General features: G+C 39.2%; 1 protein-coding gene across 5 annotated transcripts in view; it reads right to left on the bottom strand.

Moving 5' to 3' along the window:
- The window catches only part of OSBPL3 (oxysterol binding protein like 3), a 2,414,360-nt gene that overhangs the window by 449,098 nt on the left and 1,945,340 nt on the right, over positions 1–19,922 (bottom strand). For all 5 annotated transcript variants that reach the window (XM_044066857.1, XM_044066855.1, XM_044066859.1 and 2 more), the window contains one exon: positions 13,590–13,668. In XM_044066857.1, the coding sequence (XP_043922792.1) occupies positions 13,590–13,668 (79 nt within the window). The remainder of the gene's footprint in view (positions 1–13,589; positions 13,669–19,922) is intronic.

Here is a 19,922-nt window from a genome sequence, read left to right as displayed (position 1 = left end):
GGACTGTGCTGAGCAGATGATGACTGAGCCATCTGCATATTGTATGACTGTGCCATGTTTGGTGGCAGAGGTTAGATTATTGGTGAAAATAGAGAAGAGTAGGGGTCCAAGGATGGATCCTTGGGGAACCCATTAAGAGACAGGTAGTTGGGGAGATATGTCATTCTCAAACCAAAAATTCGAGATTTTTATATACATGTATTCTTATACATGTATTTTATACATTTTTATATAATTTTTGGATATGTGCACATATTACAGTATTATGTATAGTTTTTATATGGATTTGTATGGGATAGGTATTTTGTAAGGAGGTATTGTTTGGCTTGGTTCAGTGCAATTACTAAATCATTAATTACCATGGTAACTAACTGAATATCAAGAGAAGGTATTTTAAACAATGAACTTGTGAATAGTAGTTGATTCTGAAGAAGTCTCAAGGCATCAGATGAAAGCGCGCTCAATCTGTTTATTTGTTAATAAAAGGTATTTGTATACGTTCAGTGTGTCCATCTTTGGAATATATCTGGTGGAGGACAGCCTTTATTGTACCAAACCAGTGGAAGGTCGTGTTTTTTGGTTTGCGGTTGGTTGCAGGTATTGGTTCTTGCCAATACTCACTGGTCAGATATGTCATTCTGCCATACAATGGATTGTTGGCGGTCAGACAGGTAACTCTGATACCAGTTGGTGACTGATTGAGAGAAGGATAGGTTATTGCGGACAGAGATGAGTTATTTGTGTGGAACCATGTCGAATGCTTAGCAGAGGAGAGATAGCCATTGTTTTTATGCTGAAGGATAGTGTTGGTAAAGGAGAGTAAGGCAGTGGTGGTGCTATGGTTTGGTCGGAAACCATGCTGAGTATTGGAAAGGAGGTTGTTAGTAAGGAGGTAGTCTGAGACCTGAGAGTGAATGCATCTCTCTAGTATTTTGGAGTATGGAGAGCAAACAGCTATGGGGCGGTAACTGGTTAGTTCTGTGGAGGGGAATTATATGTGATACTTTCCATAGTGTGGGAAAATAATTTTCTGACAGAGAAAGGTTAATCAAGATGGATACTGGGTAGGCTAGAGCATCAGCTGCGATTTGTAGGCATTCACTTGGGAGGTTGTCTGCTGCTAATTTGGTGGGCTTAAGTTTAGTTAACAGTTTTGTTATACTGGAGGTAGGAACAGGAGAAAAAGAGAAGACAGTGGGGAGATGATTAGTTGAAGGTGTGGGTTGGAGGGGAGGGGGGTTGTGTTGTCTAACTAGTGATAGTATGGTTTGTGTGAAGTGTGTGTTGAATGAGGTTGTTCGGAGGAGTGAGAGATGTTAAGAGGAGGGGTACTGACTTTACCTAGGTGGAGGATGGAGTTTATGGAGGACCAGAATTGTTTGGGGTTGTGTTGGGAGGAGTCTAGGGCAGACTGGTAGATTGGAATTTGTCCTGTTTTATTAGCTTTTTGATTCTATTGCGTAGTTCTAGGAATTTCTGTCTAGTTGAGGCGGTTTTGGTTTTGCGCCACTGCTCCCTTTTTATCCCTGTTTTTCATTTCTGACTTAGTGGTTTTCTGTAGCCATGGGGATGGTTGTGCTTTGGTTCTGGAAAGTCTTATGGGCGCATGTTAATTAAGGATGCTGAGATTGCGGCATAAAGACTGAGGTACTTTAGAGGATGCCAGTTACATTCTTTGAGGGTTGAGATGAATGTAAGTGGGTTAAAGTTTAGTTTTTATGTATTTGACTGTAGATAACAGGTTTAACTTGGTATAGGTGTTTTTTGAGTGGGAATGTTGGGGAGTGATCACTGAGGCTATCCGATAAGTAGCCTGCTATATATGACTGGGGGCTCTTACTGACTAGTATCCAATCCACGGTAGTGTGCTTGTTGGAGTTTTTATTTATCCTGGTTGGTGACTGGACTAGTTGGGTGAAGCCATGAAGGTTTAGATGATGGGTTGGATGGTTGCCAGAACAGGATTGTCAGTCAATATTGAAATCACCTAAAATTCTAGTTTCTTGGTGGAGATGGTGGGTAGACCAGCTGAGGAGGTTTTCTAGTGGAGGGATGTTTTGGCCAGGTGGGAAGTAGCATCCACTTATGTTGATGGTTTTATTTTGGTTTATTTTGAGGTTGGTATATATTACTTCTTCACTGCCTATTTGCCGAGCTGATGATTTTAAAATCTGGATGTTTAGATGCTGTTTAAATATTATAGCTATACCGCCTCCTTTCTTGTTTAGCCGGTCTACTCTTAGTATGCTGTAACCGGTAGGGAGGATTTGCTCACTGGTAATGTGAGGTTTTAGCCAGGTTTCTGTCAGGATGACTATAACTGGGGAGTACAAGTCTACGGTGGCATGGAGTTCATGGACCTTGTTGGATATACTTCTAATATTTAGGCTTAGTAGAAGGAGGTCACTTGGCTTTGTATTGGCTGTGATTTGGGAGAAGTCATGGTTTCTAGTCTGATTATTAAGAGTGGGGTTGGAGATGGTGGATCAAGGGTTGGGGTGGATGTCTCCACTTATGGCTAGTTTTGATATGCATGAGGTTATTAGTTTTCTCAGTTTTTGAATGTGTTTATTAGGGAAACTTTATGACAATTGTGCTCTGTGGGTAATATGTATGGTGGGAGGGTTACTATGTTAAGTTGTAGGGATGCTTTTTGTTTGAGTAATATAGTTGACAGAATATGTGGGGGGGGGTGCATAGGGATGGATCTTGAGTTGGTGGGAGGGGAGATGAGTGAGGGTGAGAAATGAGCGGTGGTGTGAGTAGTAGTACAGTGGTAGTGGTTGAGTGGGGGAATGATGGAGTTTTGGTAGGATGTAAGATTTGCAAGGAGAGTGCATGCAGTGAGCATAGTTAAGGTATGCTTGCACATGTTAGTTGAGGAGGTGTGATAGTAGTGGGAAGATGGAAGAATTAGTGTTGGGTTTAGTGCTGTGGTTGGCTGTTGGAAAGATGGGAGGGGTTTGTGTGTGTAACAAAGGTAGGACCACTGGGGGTGGGAGAGAATTTGGGGCAGGGTGGGGAGCAAAGCGGGCAGAGACCCTGTTAGTTGCTCTTATGAGGGGGCTGGAAACAATCAGGTAACAGAGTAAACTGATATATGAACATATGGTAGTGAATGTGGAGACTCAGGTAAGTACCCTGTATTTCCACAAACTGTCAGTTAGCTAAGCCCCAGTTCAAGCAGGTTTAGTAAGTTTTATGGCAGGGCTGAGCATAAAGTGCTCAAAGGGTGGTTGTAGTTTTAAAAATGGTGCCTGTCACAGGTAATATTGATGAACTTTGGGATTGGCTTAAGGCAATAAACAGGGAAGGGGGAGGGGGAGAACAAGGGTGTGAGCAGGCAGTTCTTTTGTACTGCTGCTAATGAGCCAAAATCCAGGCAAAGACAAGTTTGTGTTTAAGAAACAGTCAGAATTGACCAAGGACTGCTCTGAAACTGTAAGTCATTTCTTAATCATTTCTCAGGTGGAAGAACAGGATAATCTTGTATCAGTAGGCTACTGTGGTCTCAATTTAAATTAACAAACACACAGTATTTGATCAGTTATGGATGCTATTTGCTAACAGAAGGGAATAAAAGAGAAATGGAAGATGAGTGTGAGTGTGTGTGTGTGTGTGGGGGGGGGTGGCTGCTTACAAGCCAAAGCAGAGTGCTCTCCAGGGGATAATGAGTATTAGCTCAAACAGGTAGACACATACTCAAAGTTAACTTTAGCTGTTTGTGTTTGCAGACAGTTCAGACCCGGACTGCCCATTTCTTATAACAATGTATCCACCAGCTGGATAAAAGATAAAGGTGGTACAGCAGCTGAATACTTAGAGTGGTGTTAGGCTGGAGAGACACTGAGCTCCTCATGGGGCCTGGAGCAGGGTGGTTGTAGTTCTTGTCAAATGATTGACTTATTAAAGTTAGATTAACCGCCAGCTCTTCCACTGAAGAACAAACAAAAAAAGGAAGTTTCTTCTACTGGCAAAAGTATGACATGCCCCTTCCCGCCCCTTGTCATTCATGTCACATTTCTGTGCCCTGCTTCAAAACCTCTGTCAACATGTTTTATTTAAAAAATAATAATTGCTTCTTTTAAAATGTAGCAAACAGTTGCTACAGTTTATACCCTGCCTGCATGGAGTACTACTCTGCACATGATTTAATTAAAAAAAAAATAATAAAAAATATATATATATATATATATATATATATATATATATATATATATATATACACACACACACATAGGGTCTATATTATATTTTCAAAAGTTTCAAACATCGAACACCATATGGTCGACACCATATGAGTGATGTTTGAAATTTCAAAAATATAATAAAAACATAAAAATGAAAAACTATACTTACCTAAATGCTGTAGGCAGGGGGGCAAGCCCCCACACCACCGCTACTTAAATATTCCTACTCTGAGATTGCACTTGCATTGAAGTAAAGGGAAAATATTCCCTATGGCGATTTCAGTGTTACACGTGCAACGTTTCGACCAATCGTGTTCACTCAATATGTGTTCGCTGTTTACAATTTTCGATCACGCGACAGGAACCCATATATATATATATATATATATATATATATATATATATATATATATATATATATATATATATATATGTATATATATATATATATATATATATATATATATACACACACACACACACACACACACACACACACACACACACACACACATTTTTATATTTAAACTTTAGCAAACTGCTTGCATCAAATGTAGCAAACAGTTGCCTACAGTTTATACCCTGCCTGCACAGAGTGCTGCAGCGCTCATGTTTTAGTTAACAAAAAACATATTTCTTCTATTTAAACTGTAGCAAACTATTTGCAACAAATGTACCAAACAGTTTGCTGCAGTTCATAGCCTGCCTGCCCAGAGTTCTACAGTGCTCATGTTTTAATTTTTTTTCTAAACTATATCAAACTGCATGTTACAAATGTAGCAAATGGAAGCTACAGTTTATACCATGCCTGCATGGCGCACTACAGTGCACAGGTTTTAGTAAAAAAATATTTTTACTTTTAAGCTGTAGCAAACTACTCTCTACAATGTAGCAAGCAGTTGCTAAATTTCAGACCACACAAGGAGTGCTACAGTGCTCAGACTGACCACAAATGCAATACTGGCTTTTAAGAGTTGGTACTGCATTAATGAAAGATTGGGATTGGCTGATCACACCCCCAATACTTTGTGCCTGGGATAGTTGCCCCTTTTGCCCCACTCTAGATACACTACTAATAAAAAGGGCAGATATATGAACTGTGCAAGCAATGAAAAAGAAGTGGAGGGCATGGGGTGAGCAGCATGCATTGCTGGGAGTACCTGTTTAGTCCCAAACTGTGAAAACTTCCAAAAAGATGCCAGATGCTCACTAATGGAGAAAGTAGTACAAGCAGTGGGCCCATTAAACCTGGCACTTTTAGTAAAATTTCTAACTCTTATACAAACAACTGTTTGTGTCTTTCGGCTTTTCCTGGTTAGGGGTCGCCACAGCGGAACTCCGGTCCGCTAATGATTGGTAGTTGATTTTTACGTGCCGAGTTACCAGCCCTGACGCACAACCTTCAACAAAGGTACGCCCATTCACGCATGTCTACACGCAGAAGACGCTCTAGCTGAGAATCGAACCGGACAGCGTCTTACTGTGAGGTGACAACGCTACCGCAGCACCACCACCGCGGGTCAACTCTTATATAAACAATAAGGTTCTATATTAAAGAACTGTGCTAATTACAGATGCAAACATGGCATTCTATCTTAGGATACATAAAACTTTGAAGGATAGAGAAAAGAAAGAATGAAAGTAAAAATTGATAATCCATTCAGAAGTCTGAGAGCTGATCTATTTTTTAGCATTCTCAGCACTGAAAGTCCTTACCATTTTGACCTCTTTCACCTTTGCAGAAACAATGGTCTAATTAGCCCTCATGACAAAGGCCTCAGCTCCCACCACAAGACACCTAGCCTATTCCATACCTTTGGAATAAACTCCCTCCACACATCATAGTAGCAGTCTATCTACTTTCAAAACTAGACTTGATGACTAGATGGGAGACTGTAAATTTAGGCCTAGGTGTGTGCAGGCTCTCCTTTCTTGTGCAGTCAATTACTTCACACTTGTGATTAAACCAGACCTCCTTCTTCTTTCGGCTTTTTCCCAGTTAGGGGTCACCACAGCAGATCACCAGTCCACTATTGATTGACAGTGGAGTTTTATGGTGTCGAGTTGCCAGGCTAGTGCCCAACCTTCCACATAAGGCACACACATGCACGCACTCATGTCTAGGGCCAATTTAGATTGTCCAATCCACCTACAGCATGTCTTTGGGATGTGGGAGGAAACCGGAGCACCCAGAGGAAACCCACATGACCACAGGGAGGACATGCAGACTCTGCACAGAAGGCACCCCAGCTGAGGATCGAACCAGAGAACCTCTTGCTGTGAGGTGGCAATGCTAACTGCTGCACCACCGTGGCCGCCCACGTGATTAAACCACTCCAACAGTGGGTAAATCTTGACATATTCATACCCAGTCATAGATTACTGCTAAAATAAATTGTCAAATCATAAAACATAGACACCATCATTAAAGATACAGGTGAAAAGGTAAACAGCCTCTTACACACACAAGCCCACATGCATGCATGTGCACAGATTGACACAAACTTCTTTAGTGCTGCTTTCTTAGATTTCACCAGTCCTTGGCCTCCTAAAGCTTCTAACTGATACAACAGTTAACCTGAGTTCTGGTTCTGGGACCAGAGTGATACATTCTCTCTCCTTTTCCCTCTGTGTCTAGTCACTTGATGGATTGTATTGGGGAAGGCGGGCACTTCAGTAGTTTATTCATAGGTGTGTACTAGGCTAATGGCGCTGGGGGCTTTACAAGCCTAGCCATAGGATTACCCAGGCATAGTGCCACCAGACCTTAGTTCCCAGTGCCTCTGTCGAGTAGAGCCACTGGAGTTATCCTCTGGGTGAATTTTCTGTTTCCCATCCACTCATCAAGATTTCTGTTGAAGAGGGTCAGCGAGGTGCTCTGCCTGACATGTATGGGAAGTCTATTCCATAGCATGGCCAGTCTCTGGGTTATGAACCTGTCCCTCCAACATGTTCTGTTAGTTGTGGTAATGAGGTTGAGGTCTCTGGAGCGTGTGGTGTGGAGGGATTGGGATTTCTTTAGATGTAGCACTTCTAACAGGGATGGGTCACACATGGCTTTGTAAGTCAAGCAGAGATCACCTCTAAGCAGGCAATATGAGACAGAGAATAGTTGGAGTTTTTTGATTCTGTCCATATAGGACAAGTGTTTAAGGCCTAGATTCTCTTTATGAGGTACTTTTGCGGCCTCCCCAGTTGTTGCAGGTGTCTAGTGAGATACATGCCAAATGGGATAGTGTACTCGATGATTGGCCTAATGAGGGAGGAGTAGAGGGAGATAATGACCTCTTTCTTCCTTGATGCAAAACCCTTAGTAATGTGCTGTGCCACATAGAAGGACTTTCTGACCAGAGTATGTGCTTCACAGTGGGCCTAGGCTGTGAATGAAAAGGGTCTGGGCACCTTATAAATATCCAAATAGTTAGATAGATACATCCAGATAGAAATTTATAAATAATGCAGCCAGTTGGTACAGAGGTAGAACATATGTTTGCACCACCAGCAACTCACAGTTTGAAAGAGAATTAGACCCCTGGTAGAGCCAGGCAATGGTATAGGATTAAGCAGTCAACAGCCAGTTCTCCTATTCCAGGGGGAGGGTCTGGGGATGAACTGTTGCCTTTGTGACTGCTGGTGGACACAAGAAGTTTTGTAGCTCAGCAGTTCATTAAGTTTAGGAGTGACAAAAGTGCTCTCATTACTGCAAGTCATTTATATAAGGATAAGAATTATGACTAGATGCTATGACAGGATACTGGCTTCTTTCATCTGGCCCATGGCTCTACAGAGCATCCTTGCTCTCTAGTCTCTAGGATTTATGCCACAAGGCCAAGTCCTTGGGAAGTTGATACTTCAGAGTATCTCGGCCCGTTCTCACCTGTTTCAGCAACTCAGAGGTAGAGCAACTGAACAAAGATCCAAATGGTCTAGGTTTTGGTCCTAGTTGAAGCATGTACTTTTTTAATGTTGTACCCGTGGGCCTTCTGATACAATTCATCTGATTTCTGTTTTACAGACTTAAAGCACTCTCTCCTTTCCTCACATATAAATTACATGCATACACACACACACACACACACACACACACACATAAATAACCATATGCACGTGTACATATTCATGCATATACACACTCACAAACAACTATATATATGTACATATGTAGTTATGTATGTGGGTGTGTGTGTATGTGTGCATGCATGCATGTGTAAATATACATACCTACATACAGTTTGCATGTATGAAGTTTTCTCATGAATCTTATTCCCATCCTTACTGAGGAGGTATGGCGAATGCAAGAAAATTATCACTGCTGTAAGGGCTGCGAATCCTTTCAACTTGAAATCGGAAATCACAGCAGGAGTGTGTGACTCGCAACACACCTTAGACGCTCATCAGCTTATTGAAGTTCTTGATCATAACAGCATCTCCATAAACTATAAAAAACAAGGAGCTTGTAAAGCTAGCCCAAAGAATGTTGTTCCCACACAGAAGTGCAACTTCTTTCAAGGATATCAGCAATAATATGTTTGAGTTTCTCTCTACACAAGATCTACAGCAGCTTGTCTCCAAACAAGATTGCCATGAAAATTCGCATCCATGATTTTAAATGTTTTAACATCTTCTGAGAGCTGGATATACACCAATCATCACAGGATAAAATGCCAATTCTGTAGTATTTAAAGATGTTAGACCTTATTGGATATACTGATTGACTTTCAAATGTGATGTAATAGTGTTTGTCTGGCACTCCCTTTACAAACGACATTTCATTTGTATCCTTACATATTCCTTCTCATTATTCCTTTCTTTCTAGAAGTATTATAAAGATCAAAAAACACATTTAGAAAATTGGCCAGTTATAATGTTGTGTTTAATGGGGACTACCAGGGAACTAAGATATCAGCTTATAAAGTGTGTATGCCCGTTAACTAGGTACAAGGACTTGGGGACTATCCCCACATTAAGCACTAAAAACATTGTTTTTCTATATTATTATAAATCAGTGTGCCATCAGACCTCTCAGCTTCTTTGTTCAAGAATTTTGGACAAAACCAAAAATAATGGGAGAAGAAAGCCCCCAAATCAGGGACATTTTAAATATTACTTTAATTCTCTTAAAAGGTTAATAAAACAACAGGTTTTACATCAACATGAACTTTCTGAAGAAGAAGAATGACATTCTAATGATTTATATTATTCAGTGACTGTAGTCCTTAGTAATTTACCAGAAATTCAAACATTTTTATGAGGAATAGGGCCAAATCAGGGATGTTTTGAAAAAACAGAGACAGTTGAGATGTATGCATGCCATACAGAACTTTGTTTTGCTGACAAGGAAAGAAAAAATGTAGTAACTATCCACCCTGTAACTGAAGCTTAGCTGGGATATATACATTCAAATGCGGGACCACCAAGGAGGAGCTTAGCTAAATAGCCTGTGTGCTGATAAGGGTAGACTAGTTTTCTTTGTACAGTAGATTGTTCACATTAATACCAGGTCTGAAAATGTAGTCAACCAACCAAAGACTGGCTTTGAAGGCAGCCAGGGAAGCACCTTCTTAATGTGCAAATATAGATGTTATGACATGTAGTGATCATTCAGTTCTAGCTGTCACCATAAATTATTAGCAATACTAACCTCATAATCTTCCAATGTAAAAATGTTAGGGCCTTCCAGACTGACATGTGTATGGCTGCTAATATTAAAGTCAGGTATTTAATACAATGTTAAGCACTCTGTGGTTGTATATAAATCTAGAATCCAATACAATCAAATGTTAAAGTAGAATTTTATATACCAATAATCTTCTGAGAAGGTCAGTTTTTTCTGGAAATAGCATAAAATTATGTATGTTCACTACATCATAGATGTGTTGCCACTTGGCATACTTGTATGTCCACAGTCACTTGTTGTACATGGAAACCTGCAGTATTAAAATGATTAATAAACTACATCAACACTCATACCATCAGCAATCATGATAAAATATTAAATGAGTTCATATGCGGAACAGATTCCTTGAAAATTATATAGGTTCATAGGTTGGTACTAGGCTATCGGCCCTAGGGCCTATACAAGTCTAGCCATAACAATTCCATGGCTATTTCTTCCCACAGTATTTACTTCCTTGGACCCATGTCTAGCAGGGTGACTGACGTGATTCCAGGGGTGAATTTTCTATCTCCCATCCAATCATCAAGGTTCCTTTTGAAGAGGGCCAAAGAGGCACTCTGCTTGACATGTATGGGCAGTCTATTCCAGAGTCTGGGGAATCTCTGGGTCAGGAACCTATCCCTCCAGCATGTTTTGTTCATTGTGATGACAAGGTTTATATCCCTGGAGCATGTCTCTCTGAGGGATTGGGATTTCTTTAAGGGCTTCCGTCTTTTCTGATTTCTTTAAGTGTAGCATGTCCAACAGCTCTGAGTTTGACATGGCCTTGTATGTTAAGCAGAGATCACCTCTGAGTAGACGATAAGTGAAAGAGTATAGGTGGAGTTTCTTTAGATGGTCAGCATAGGGCATCTACTTTAGGCCTGTGATTCTTTTAGTGAGGTATTTCTGCGGCCTTTCCAGTTGTTGCAGATGTCTTGAGAGGTAAATACCAAACGGAGCATTGTATTCTATAATGGGTCTAATGAGGGATGAGTACAGTGGGACAATGACCTCCTTTTTTCTGGATGAAAATCCCTTAGTGATGAGGTGTGCCACATAGAAGGATTTCTTGACTGTTATGGCGATGTGGTTATCGAAGGTGAGACCACTGTCCACCTGTGTCCCCAAGTCTATTACCACCCTTTCGGTGTTTAGTGTACTGCCACCTATGTGGTAATTCACGGGTACAGGTTTTTTCCCAAAGGGGATAACTATACATTTCTTGGCATTGAGCTTGAGCCCATGGCTCTGACACCAAGCATCTGTTTCTGCAAGGCCCTTTTGTAGAACAGCCATATTATTTGGGGATTCAATAATGACTCCCAGTTTGCAGACATGTGCAAACTTTGTTAGCCAGAGTCCCTTAGTGTTGGCCTGTAAATCAGAGAAGTAGATGCCAAACAAGAGCAGTCCCAGGACTGAACCCTGAGGTACTCCACTTGTCACTTGTCTGGAGCTGGATTTGGGGTCGGCTACTTTTACATTGTGGGTTCCGTCAGTAAGCCAGTTGGCAACCCATCGAGTGACGTAGGGATTAATGCCCAGATTAGTACGTTTATCTATGATTCCAGAGTGGGGGGTGGTGTCAAAGGCCTTGGCGAGGTCCAGATAGGCTGTGTGGACGACCTTACCCTTGTCCACTGCTCTGGAGACTGATTCGAAGTCAATCAGGCTCAGGAGACAAGCTCGGCCCTTCACGAACCCAAACTGTGTGGGGTCCAGTGTTTGAAGGTTGCCAATGTCTGTTTATAAGTTCCATGATAATACATTCCATGGCCTTGCAGATCAGGCTCATCAGATGGATGGGGTGATAGTTCCCGGAATCCAAGGTGGGTCCCCCCCTTGTGGAGTGGGATAACTGTAGCTGTGCGCCACTCAGTGGGCATGGAGCCTGAGGTGAGGCTATGATTAAACATGACACTTGTGAGGTGCCAGTTCATTTTGTAGTTCATGTAGTACATAGCCTGGGATGTCGTCTGGTCCCATGGATACTGTATTCTTACCTTTGGAGGGTGCGTTTTTTACCTGTGTGGCCATTATTACTGGAATTTGGCAATCTTTTGGTATTGAGATGGGCCCTTTAGGGGGTGAGGGGGGGGGGTGAAGTTTGCACTGAATCGATCTGCCAGGATATTGGCAATATCCTTGGGATCAGTATATTTAATGCCATTCTGTTGTAGCTCAGAGCAGATCTGAGCATTGCCATTTAGAATCTTGACATAGCTATAGAACGCCTTGTGGTTGTTTTTGGAATCTTTGGCAATTTTATTTTTGTAGCTAGCTTTGGAGGATTTTATGAGGGATCTCAGCTTCTTACTGAGTCTGGTAAGCGAGTTTTTTGTATCATGGGATTTTCCTCTTTTCTGCAACAGTTTCTTCCTTTTGTTGTAAAGTTTGTTTATGGTAAGGGACCACCAGATTGGCTTCCTTTTTTGGAGGAGCGGGTCTTGGCTCTGTTGGAGATGGCACAATTCATGCACGAGTGGATGTGCTCGTACAGTGCCTTAGTGTAGAATTCAGCAGTTGAACGTTCAGTTCCCGTCTGCATGGGTGTCATGAAGTATGTCACTTCTGACTTGAGTAGCATGAAGTTGGCTTTGGAGAAGTTTTTTACAGAGGTTTCCTTACTGGGGAGTGGGTGTGGGATGTGGATGTCAAGGGTGATTAGTTTATGGTCAGACCTCACCAATGAGGGGGTGACCATAGGTGTGGAGCATCGATTTCCCATGTTGGCAATAACCAGGTCTAGGATAGTGGAGCCCCTGGTGGGACTAAGGATTAGTTGCAAGCCTAAATAGGTGTGTTATCTTTCCTTCTCAATGCTTTATTTATATATCCTTTTAACTTGGTTTTCCAGCTAGGTTGATGCCCATTTTCAGTAGAGGCCCAGTATCACTGGTTAAATGACCTGCTCAGTCACACAATAGCTAATGAAGACCTCTTCCATCCATCCTCAAACCCTTTTTCCCATTTTGCATATGGAGTTGGGGTGTCACTTCAACTGTGACAATCATCTTGAGCCAAGGTTTACACCGCCTGTTGGCTATCCCTACCATGGTAGTTCATTCGTACCACTCACTCGCACACACACACTCACCTACAGCATGTCTTTGGAAAGTGGGAGGAAACTGCAGCACCCGGAGGAAACCCATGCGACCGCATGAAGGACATGAGGACTCCGCACAGAAGGCACCCCAGCCAAGGATCAAACTGGAGAACCTCTTGCTGTGAGGTGACAACGTTAACTACTGCACCACCGCGGCCACCCAATAGTTAATGAAGACTACAGGAGTTAAATCCAGGACTACTGGATGGTGGTCATTAGGACCATGTAGCCTTAATCCTCTTCTAAGCTGACAGCTAGATTCAGTTATGAGTTACAGTTGGACTAATGAAGCTCACAGGAGGTACATATTTACAACGAAGGACAGGACTGCCTCAGATTCTAATGATCATTATCCAGAAACCCATAGATTCTCCATTTGCTCTCAGTCTCTCTATTTCCCTTCACACAGAAACATAATACATTCAACAGCAATTTTATGACTATATTAGAATATGTTTTAATTGTACTAGGCTGGCTGGAAAGAAACGTGGATTCATTTTTTGTTAACAACATGCTTCCCAGCATGCAATGACTTATGCAGACAGACACATACTTATCTTACCAAATGGATGCAAAAATGAAAACATGCAAAGAAACACATACATATATGCATTCACTACATTGCAAAACTTACGCAGGAAGTTTTACGTGTACTATGCCAACTGGAACAATTTCCATAGATTTTCCCCAGAATTTGTTTTTCCACCTTGCATCTAAAAAGAACGAGTAAACTAATTTATTAAAATACTTCAAGAATTCTTCTTCTAACAAATACACTTCTAGATAACTAACAAAAGAAATATATGGGTAACAACACTCTGGTGTATGTACATTTTAACAAATGCTTCTAGATAACGATCAGAAGAAATGTATGAGCAAAACTCTGTAATACGTACATTTTAAAACTGAAAAAAGCAAAAGAAGAAATAAAAGTAACTCAGTGACACTAGGTGTTGAGCAGAACAATTTTCCTAACAAGTACATTTCTAATCAAAACAAATATAACTGCCAAGACTTTGCTATGCATTTTAAATTTAGATAAAAAAACCCTGAAAAATCAAATGGCAATAAATAAGTACATCTAGCTCAATGACTCAGTGGAATTAGCAGTGAGAAAAATATACACGCTATTACCAGAAATGGAAACTGACCCAATCATTCTCCGTAAATAAACCTTATTACAACACAGTCGGCATTGTTCCATTTAAAGTTACAGCCTAACGTATGCAGTCTTCAGACTCCTTCAGATGGCAGTAAAGGTCAGTATGGTATTATGTATCCAGTGTGCATTGGATATTTATTTAATTATTTTTGGCTTTTAATGAAGATTTGCCTACTAGTGCATTGGCATATTTAATCTCCTGGGACTGTATTTTGATTCTGCAATATCAATGCTTTACTTGTTTTCTACTGTGGAATATTATCTATTATACAATGATGCCCCATTAATATTCAAAAATGTGCACGCTGATTGGCCAGCCCAACCAGCGTGTCCGTTATAAATCCCACAATATACAAACGGAAAAATGTCCGGTCACCCGGACTTCTTTTCGTTGGTATATTGTTTAAATTTTATTTTTATTTCTTAAAAAATAAAAATAAAATCTTTAGCCCCGACTCCGGACATACCAGAGAGGCAGCTTGGACAAAATACTAGGGAAATCAGTACCCGATATCCCTTGTATTTCTTCCATGCTGTCTCTCTCTCCTACCCCTAAACTACCCTAAAGATTTTTTTAATTGAAAAAAAAAAAAAAAGAAAACAAAAATGGAGCAGCGGAAACTTTCTTTCCTCTGTTGCTTCCATTTCAAAGCATTCATGTACTGGGTATGCATGGGAACACAAGTCCCATACGCATGCGCAGTACATCAACACAAGGAAGCAGTATACCTCCAGCCGCAGAAGAACAGTAATGTACCGTTATACAAAGACATTATTTAAGAAAAGTATGTTTTTTTCTTAAATAATGTCATTGTATGATAGCAATAACTGACTCTGTAGTTGTGGTATATTGAAATTCACCCATGGTTGGCTTTATTTAATCACCCAGGCTTTGCCCTCATGATTAAACCACACTGACCATGGGTAAATCTTCAATATACCACACCACATCGTCAGTTATTGCTTAATTCCATTACTTTTTTTCACTTTTTTTGACAGTTAAAACTAACTGTTAATCGTATGTCTTAATTTCTTGTCGTATCGAAACACAGTATACAGACCCAAACACACCTGGGTGTCATCTTAAATTCTACTGTGAAACAAACAATTCAACTACCAGTTCTAGAAACCTCTACTGAGAAACAAACTCTCTCAGGCTGCCAGTTTCAAAACTGTGGAAATAAGAGTAAGAAACATACTCTTACGGTTAATGTTTTACTGACAATTCAGTTTATTTAATTAACATTTATTGACTGGTTAAATGGACTGGCCTGAGTACCCTTTTCAAGCACAACCCCATGCTCCAAGAAACAGAAGTACAGCAATAGAAAAAAAATGATGCAGAAATGTATAGAAATGCACCAAAAATCAGAAATACAGTAACAGATAAAATGATACAGAAATACACAGCAATGCCCCAAGAAACTGAAATGTCAGAATCAGAAATACAGTAAAGGATAACATGATACAGAAATATACAGCAATGCCCCAAGAAACTGAAATATCATAACAGAAAAAATTATAAATAAGTGTATAGCAATGCCTCAGGAAACAGAAATACAATAACAGATAAAATTATACAGAAATATATAGCAATGTCTCAAGAATCAGAAATACAATAAAGGATAACATAATACAGAAATATATAACAATGCCCCAAAAAAACAGGAATAAAACAGTAGCTAAAATGATACAGAAATATATAGCAATGCCCCAAAAATCAGAAATACAATAAAGGATAACATAATACAGAAATATATAGCAATGCCCCAAGAATCAGAAATACAATAAAAGATAACATAATACAGAAATATATAGCAATGCCCCAAGAAATAGAAATACAACTGGTAAAATGATACAAAAATATACAGCAATGCCCCAAGAAATAGAAATACGAAAACTGGTAAAATGATACAGAAATATATAGCAATGCCCCAATAAACAGAAATACAACTGGTAAAATGATATAGAAATATATAGCAATACCCCAAGAAATTGAAATATAACAGAAAAATGACTAACTATATACAAACACCCCAAGAAACAGAAATATCATAACAGATAAAATGACACAGAAATATATGGCAATGCCCCAAAAACGGAAATACAACAGATAAAATAATACAGAAATATATAGCAATGCCTCAAAAATCAGAAGTAAAATAAAGGATAACATGATACAGAAATATATAGCAATAACACAAGAAACAGAAAAGCAATATAGAAAAAAATGATAAAGAAATATATAGTAATGCCCTAAGAAACTGGAAAACAAAACCAGAAAAAATGATAGAGAAATGTCCAGCAGTGTCCCAAGAAACAAATGTAATAACAGGAAAGAATGATACAGAAATATATAGCAATACCCCAAGAAACAGAAATACAATAACAGACAAAACGATGCAGAAATATACAGCAATGCCCCAAAAAACTGAAATACAATAGCCAAGAATCAGAAATACAATAACTGGTAAAAAGATACAGTAATATATAGCAATGCTACAAACTGATATGTAAATACACATATACAGAGGGGGATGTTGGTTCATACAATAGTGCAATAATATATATGAGACATCATCATGCAGACCATTGTTATTAAATAAATATACAAGAGGAATGAGAGACATTCTGGAGTGTACCTGAAATTTTAATGTCAAGTACAATAAGCACTGTTAAGAAAAACAGAAATATATTGTCTTCCCAGTAATGTAAAAAGATACAGATGGCACCATATTAATAACGAGAAGGAAAGAGTAGTACATGATCAAGCTAGTGACACAAGAGTTAAAGAACATAATGGAGTTTTGAGTTTTTATTTTACACATTTGTTACCTGGATAGGCTCACTCAACACAAGTATCTTTTTTCCAGGGGTAACTTGGAAGCGCTGTCTGGTCAAGTGACTTGTTCAAAATCAGACAGTAGGCAAATACAGCTGGAAGAAATCAACCTCTGTATCCTTGACTACAGAAAGCAGCTTGTTAACATCTCAGAGCCTTAATTCTCTGTGCTAACAGCCCAAACCATATAAAGGAGTCAGAGAAGGAATAATGACAGTGATAATTGCCCTCAAATTTCAGAAACATTTCTGGGAAAAGAGGAAAACAAAAAGAAAAAAAAAAACAAGAATGGGTGAACATAATATGTAATATGGAAAAAAAGGAAACATAACAAAGAGCTGCTGAGCAAAGATAGATATGTGGCAAAAAATGTATATGAACGAGTATAAGTAAGAAGTGAATTTAATCACTGCATTGTTTTAAATACATATGGGCTGAAGATTAAACCCCTTAAAAACAGGAGTTTTATATGCAAAACAAAAGGCTTTGGGACTTAAAATGTTGACTCCAGCAGTACAATATGCTGCACTGTACATAACATTTTAGTGGCAAGTACATTTTGGAAAGTGAGGTTAGCATTTAAGAAACATTTTGCATGGATACAAAAGAAGGAAATTAGAAACATTTTGCATGGATGCAAAGGAAGGAAATTATCTGGAAGAATAATAAGTGGTAAGAGAATGTAACAAATAATAAGTGGTAAGAGAATGCTACAAACAATAACTGGTGAGAGAATGTTACAAACAATAATTGGTGAGAGAATGTTACAAATAAGTGGTGAGAGAATGTAACAAACAATAAGTGGTAAGAGAATGTTACAAACAGTAAGTGGTAAGAGAATGTAACAAATAATAAGTGGTGAGAGAATGTTACAAACAATAAGTGGTGAGAGAATGTTACAAACAATAAGTGGTAAGAGAATGTTACAAACAATAAGTGGTGAGAGAATGTTACAAACAATAAGTAGTAAGAGACTAACAAATAAGTGGTGAGAGAATGTTACAAACAATAAGTGGTGAGAGAATGTTACAAACAATAAGTGGTAAGAGAATGTTACAAACAATAAGTGGTGAGAGAATGTTACAAACAATAAGTAGTAAGAGACTAACAAATAATAAGTGGTGAGAGAATGTTACAAACAATAAGTGGTGAGAGAATGTAACAAACAATAAGTGGTAAGAGAATGTTACAAACAATAAGTGGTAAGAGAATGTAACAAATAAGTGGTAAGAGAATGTTACAAACAATAAATGGGAGAGAATGTTACAAACAATAAGTGGGAGAGAATGTTACAATCTGAAGAGGGTTAAGGATTTATGAATTGTACAAAAAATGGGAACTAGTGGAATGAAACTAGTAAGAGCCTATCTTGAAAAAAATGTGCATGAATAAGTAATGAAGAGTTTTACGAATTAGAAAGTTAAATCTCCTGTAGTGGAGGGCCCTTAGGATATATGCAAATAATCCTTTAGGGACAAAACAGTGTTTCATCTCCATGGTTTCCAAATGCCCATAACTTTTTACTTTTTAAGTCTTTATGGGTACATTCAGGCCAATGAAGTTAAACTGCACTAGTTGTACACATACATATCATAGGGGGTACAAGAAAGTGCATACATCTCCATTCTCAAATGGACACCCCAACAAATTATACAGCACACATGGAAAGAAGGAGAAATTATAAACTTGATAGACTTATAAGAACATTTGCCTGCACTGGTAAATGGGTTGGCTCTTCAAAGAAAGGAAGAAAGTATGACAACAAAAGTTACCCACTACTGAGTACCCACTCAAATTTCAACCACTGTGAAATATCTTACTCTTGGAGGGATAATCTACAGAAAGAAGCAGCTGAGAAGAATTTCACTCAGTGTAGATACCGCTCAGGGTGGTAACAGCTGGAAGGGACAAAGCATTGGGTTCAAATGCCTGAGACCTGAATTACAGATGTTCCCAAGGAGACCCAACTCTTGGTATCATGTTCTAAATAATATTGCCTGTTGAATCTGTGGTGGCATAAATTTCTGCAAAAGAAATTCTTTAAACTGGCAATGGAAGAAGCCCACACTTCTGGTAATATAACCTTTGAATGCTCTGGCCAATGGGGAGTTACCCCCCTCTCTGACAAAATTAACAATCCTTTTAAATGGAATCTACTTAGCAGCAATGTAAACATCCCAATCCAGGGCAAAGAAGGTGAAAAGGTTCATGAACTTGTGCTCTCTCTTAAACTAAAATCTAAGTTTATGATGCACACTGAGTGCATACATTGATTTCTCTCCCTTACTGCTGTCTCAGAAAGAAAACACAATAATGCATGTGCTGGTTTTGGCAGAGATCTACATTTAAATCTGGAAATGTGCATTGGTCTTAAAGGACACCTGAGTCTTTCAAAATTGCAATGACTGCTACCCAACATATGGGTCCACAAATCAAAGATCTTGCAAAATTGAAGTAATGGCTACCAAAATGATGTCTTCCATAAGGCAAATTTCAGAAGGATGGATAATCCTGTCCCTTACAAAGTTAAAGTTTCATGGCAGAAGATGCCTTTTCATATGTGAGTAGAGATGCAAAACTCATTTAATGAACTGTTTGGCAGGATGGTGAAATGTCTTTGTTTTGCCATCTCTCTATTCATGATGGACTAAGATGGCACAATAAACAAATTTGACAACAGAATGAATAAAACCCAAGACAAACAGATATCTGAAGTAAGTAACCACAGGCAAACTTTTGAAATGGGACAGGGTTATTTCCCCCAGATCAAACTTCTCTTCTACTTAAAATAAGTCCAATAAGTGTAAGGCTATCTCCTGGCCTTAATTACCTCTGAGATGCTCACCAGAAGGGTCTAGTCAGATAAGATCTAGAGGCTTAGGTAGCCAACCTCAGAGATGGAGACAGGTTTTACTCAACCAAAGAACTCTTACTGGGAACAATTCCAGCACTGTCAAGAATCT

This window comes from Protopterus annectens, chromosome 3.part1 (genome assembly GCF_019279795.1).
Source record: "Protopterus annectens isolate FY-2018-M chromosome 3.part1, PAN1.0, whole genome shotgun sequence".
Taxonomy (NCBI): Eukaryota; Metazoa; Chordata; order Ceratodontiformes; family Protopteridae; genus Protopterus; species Protopterus annectens.
The sequence above is the reverse complement of the archived record's forward strand: the minus strand, read 5'-3'. Positions and strand labels throughout refer to the sequence as shown.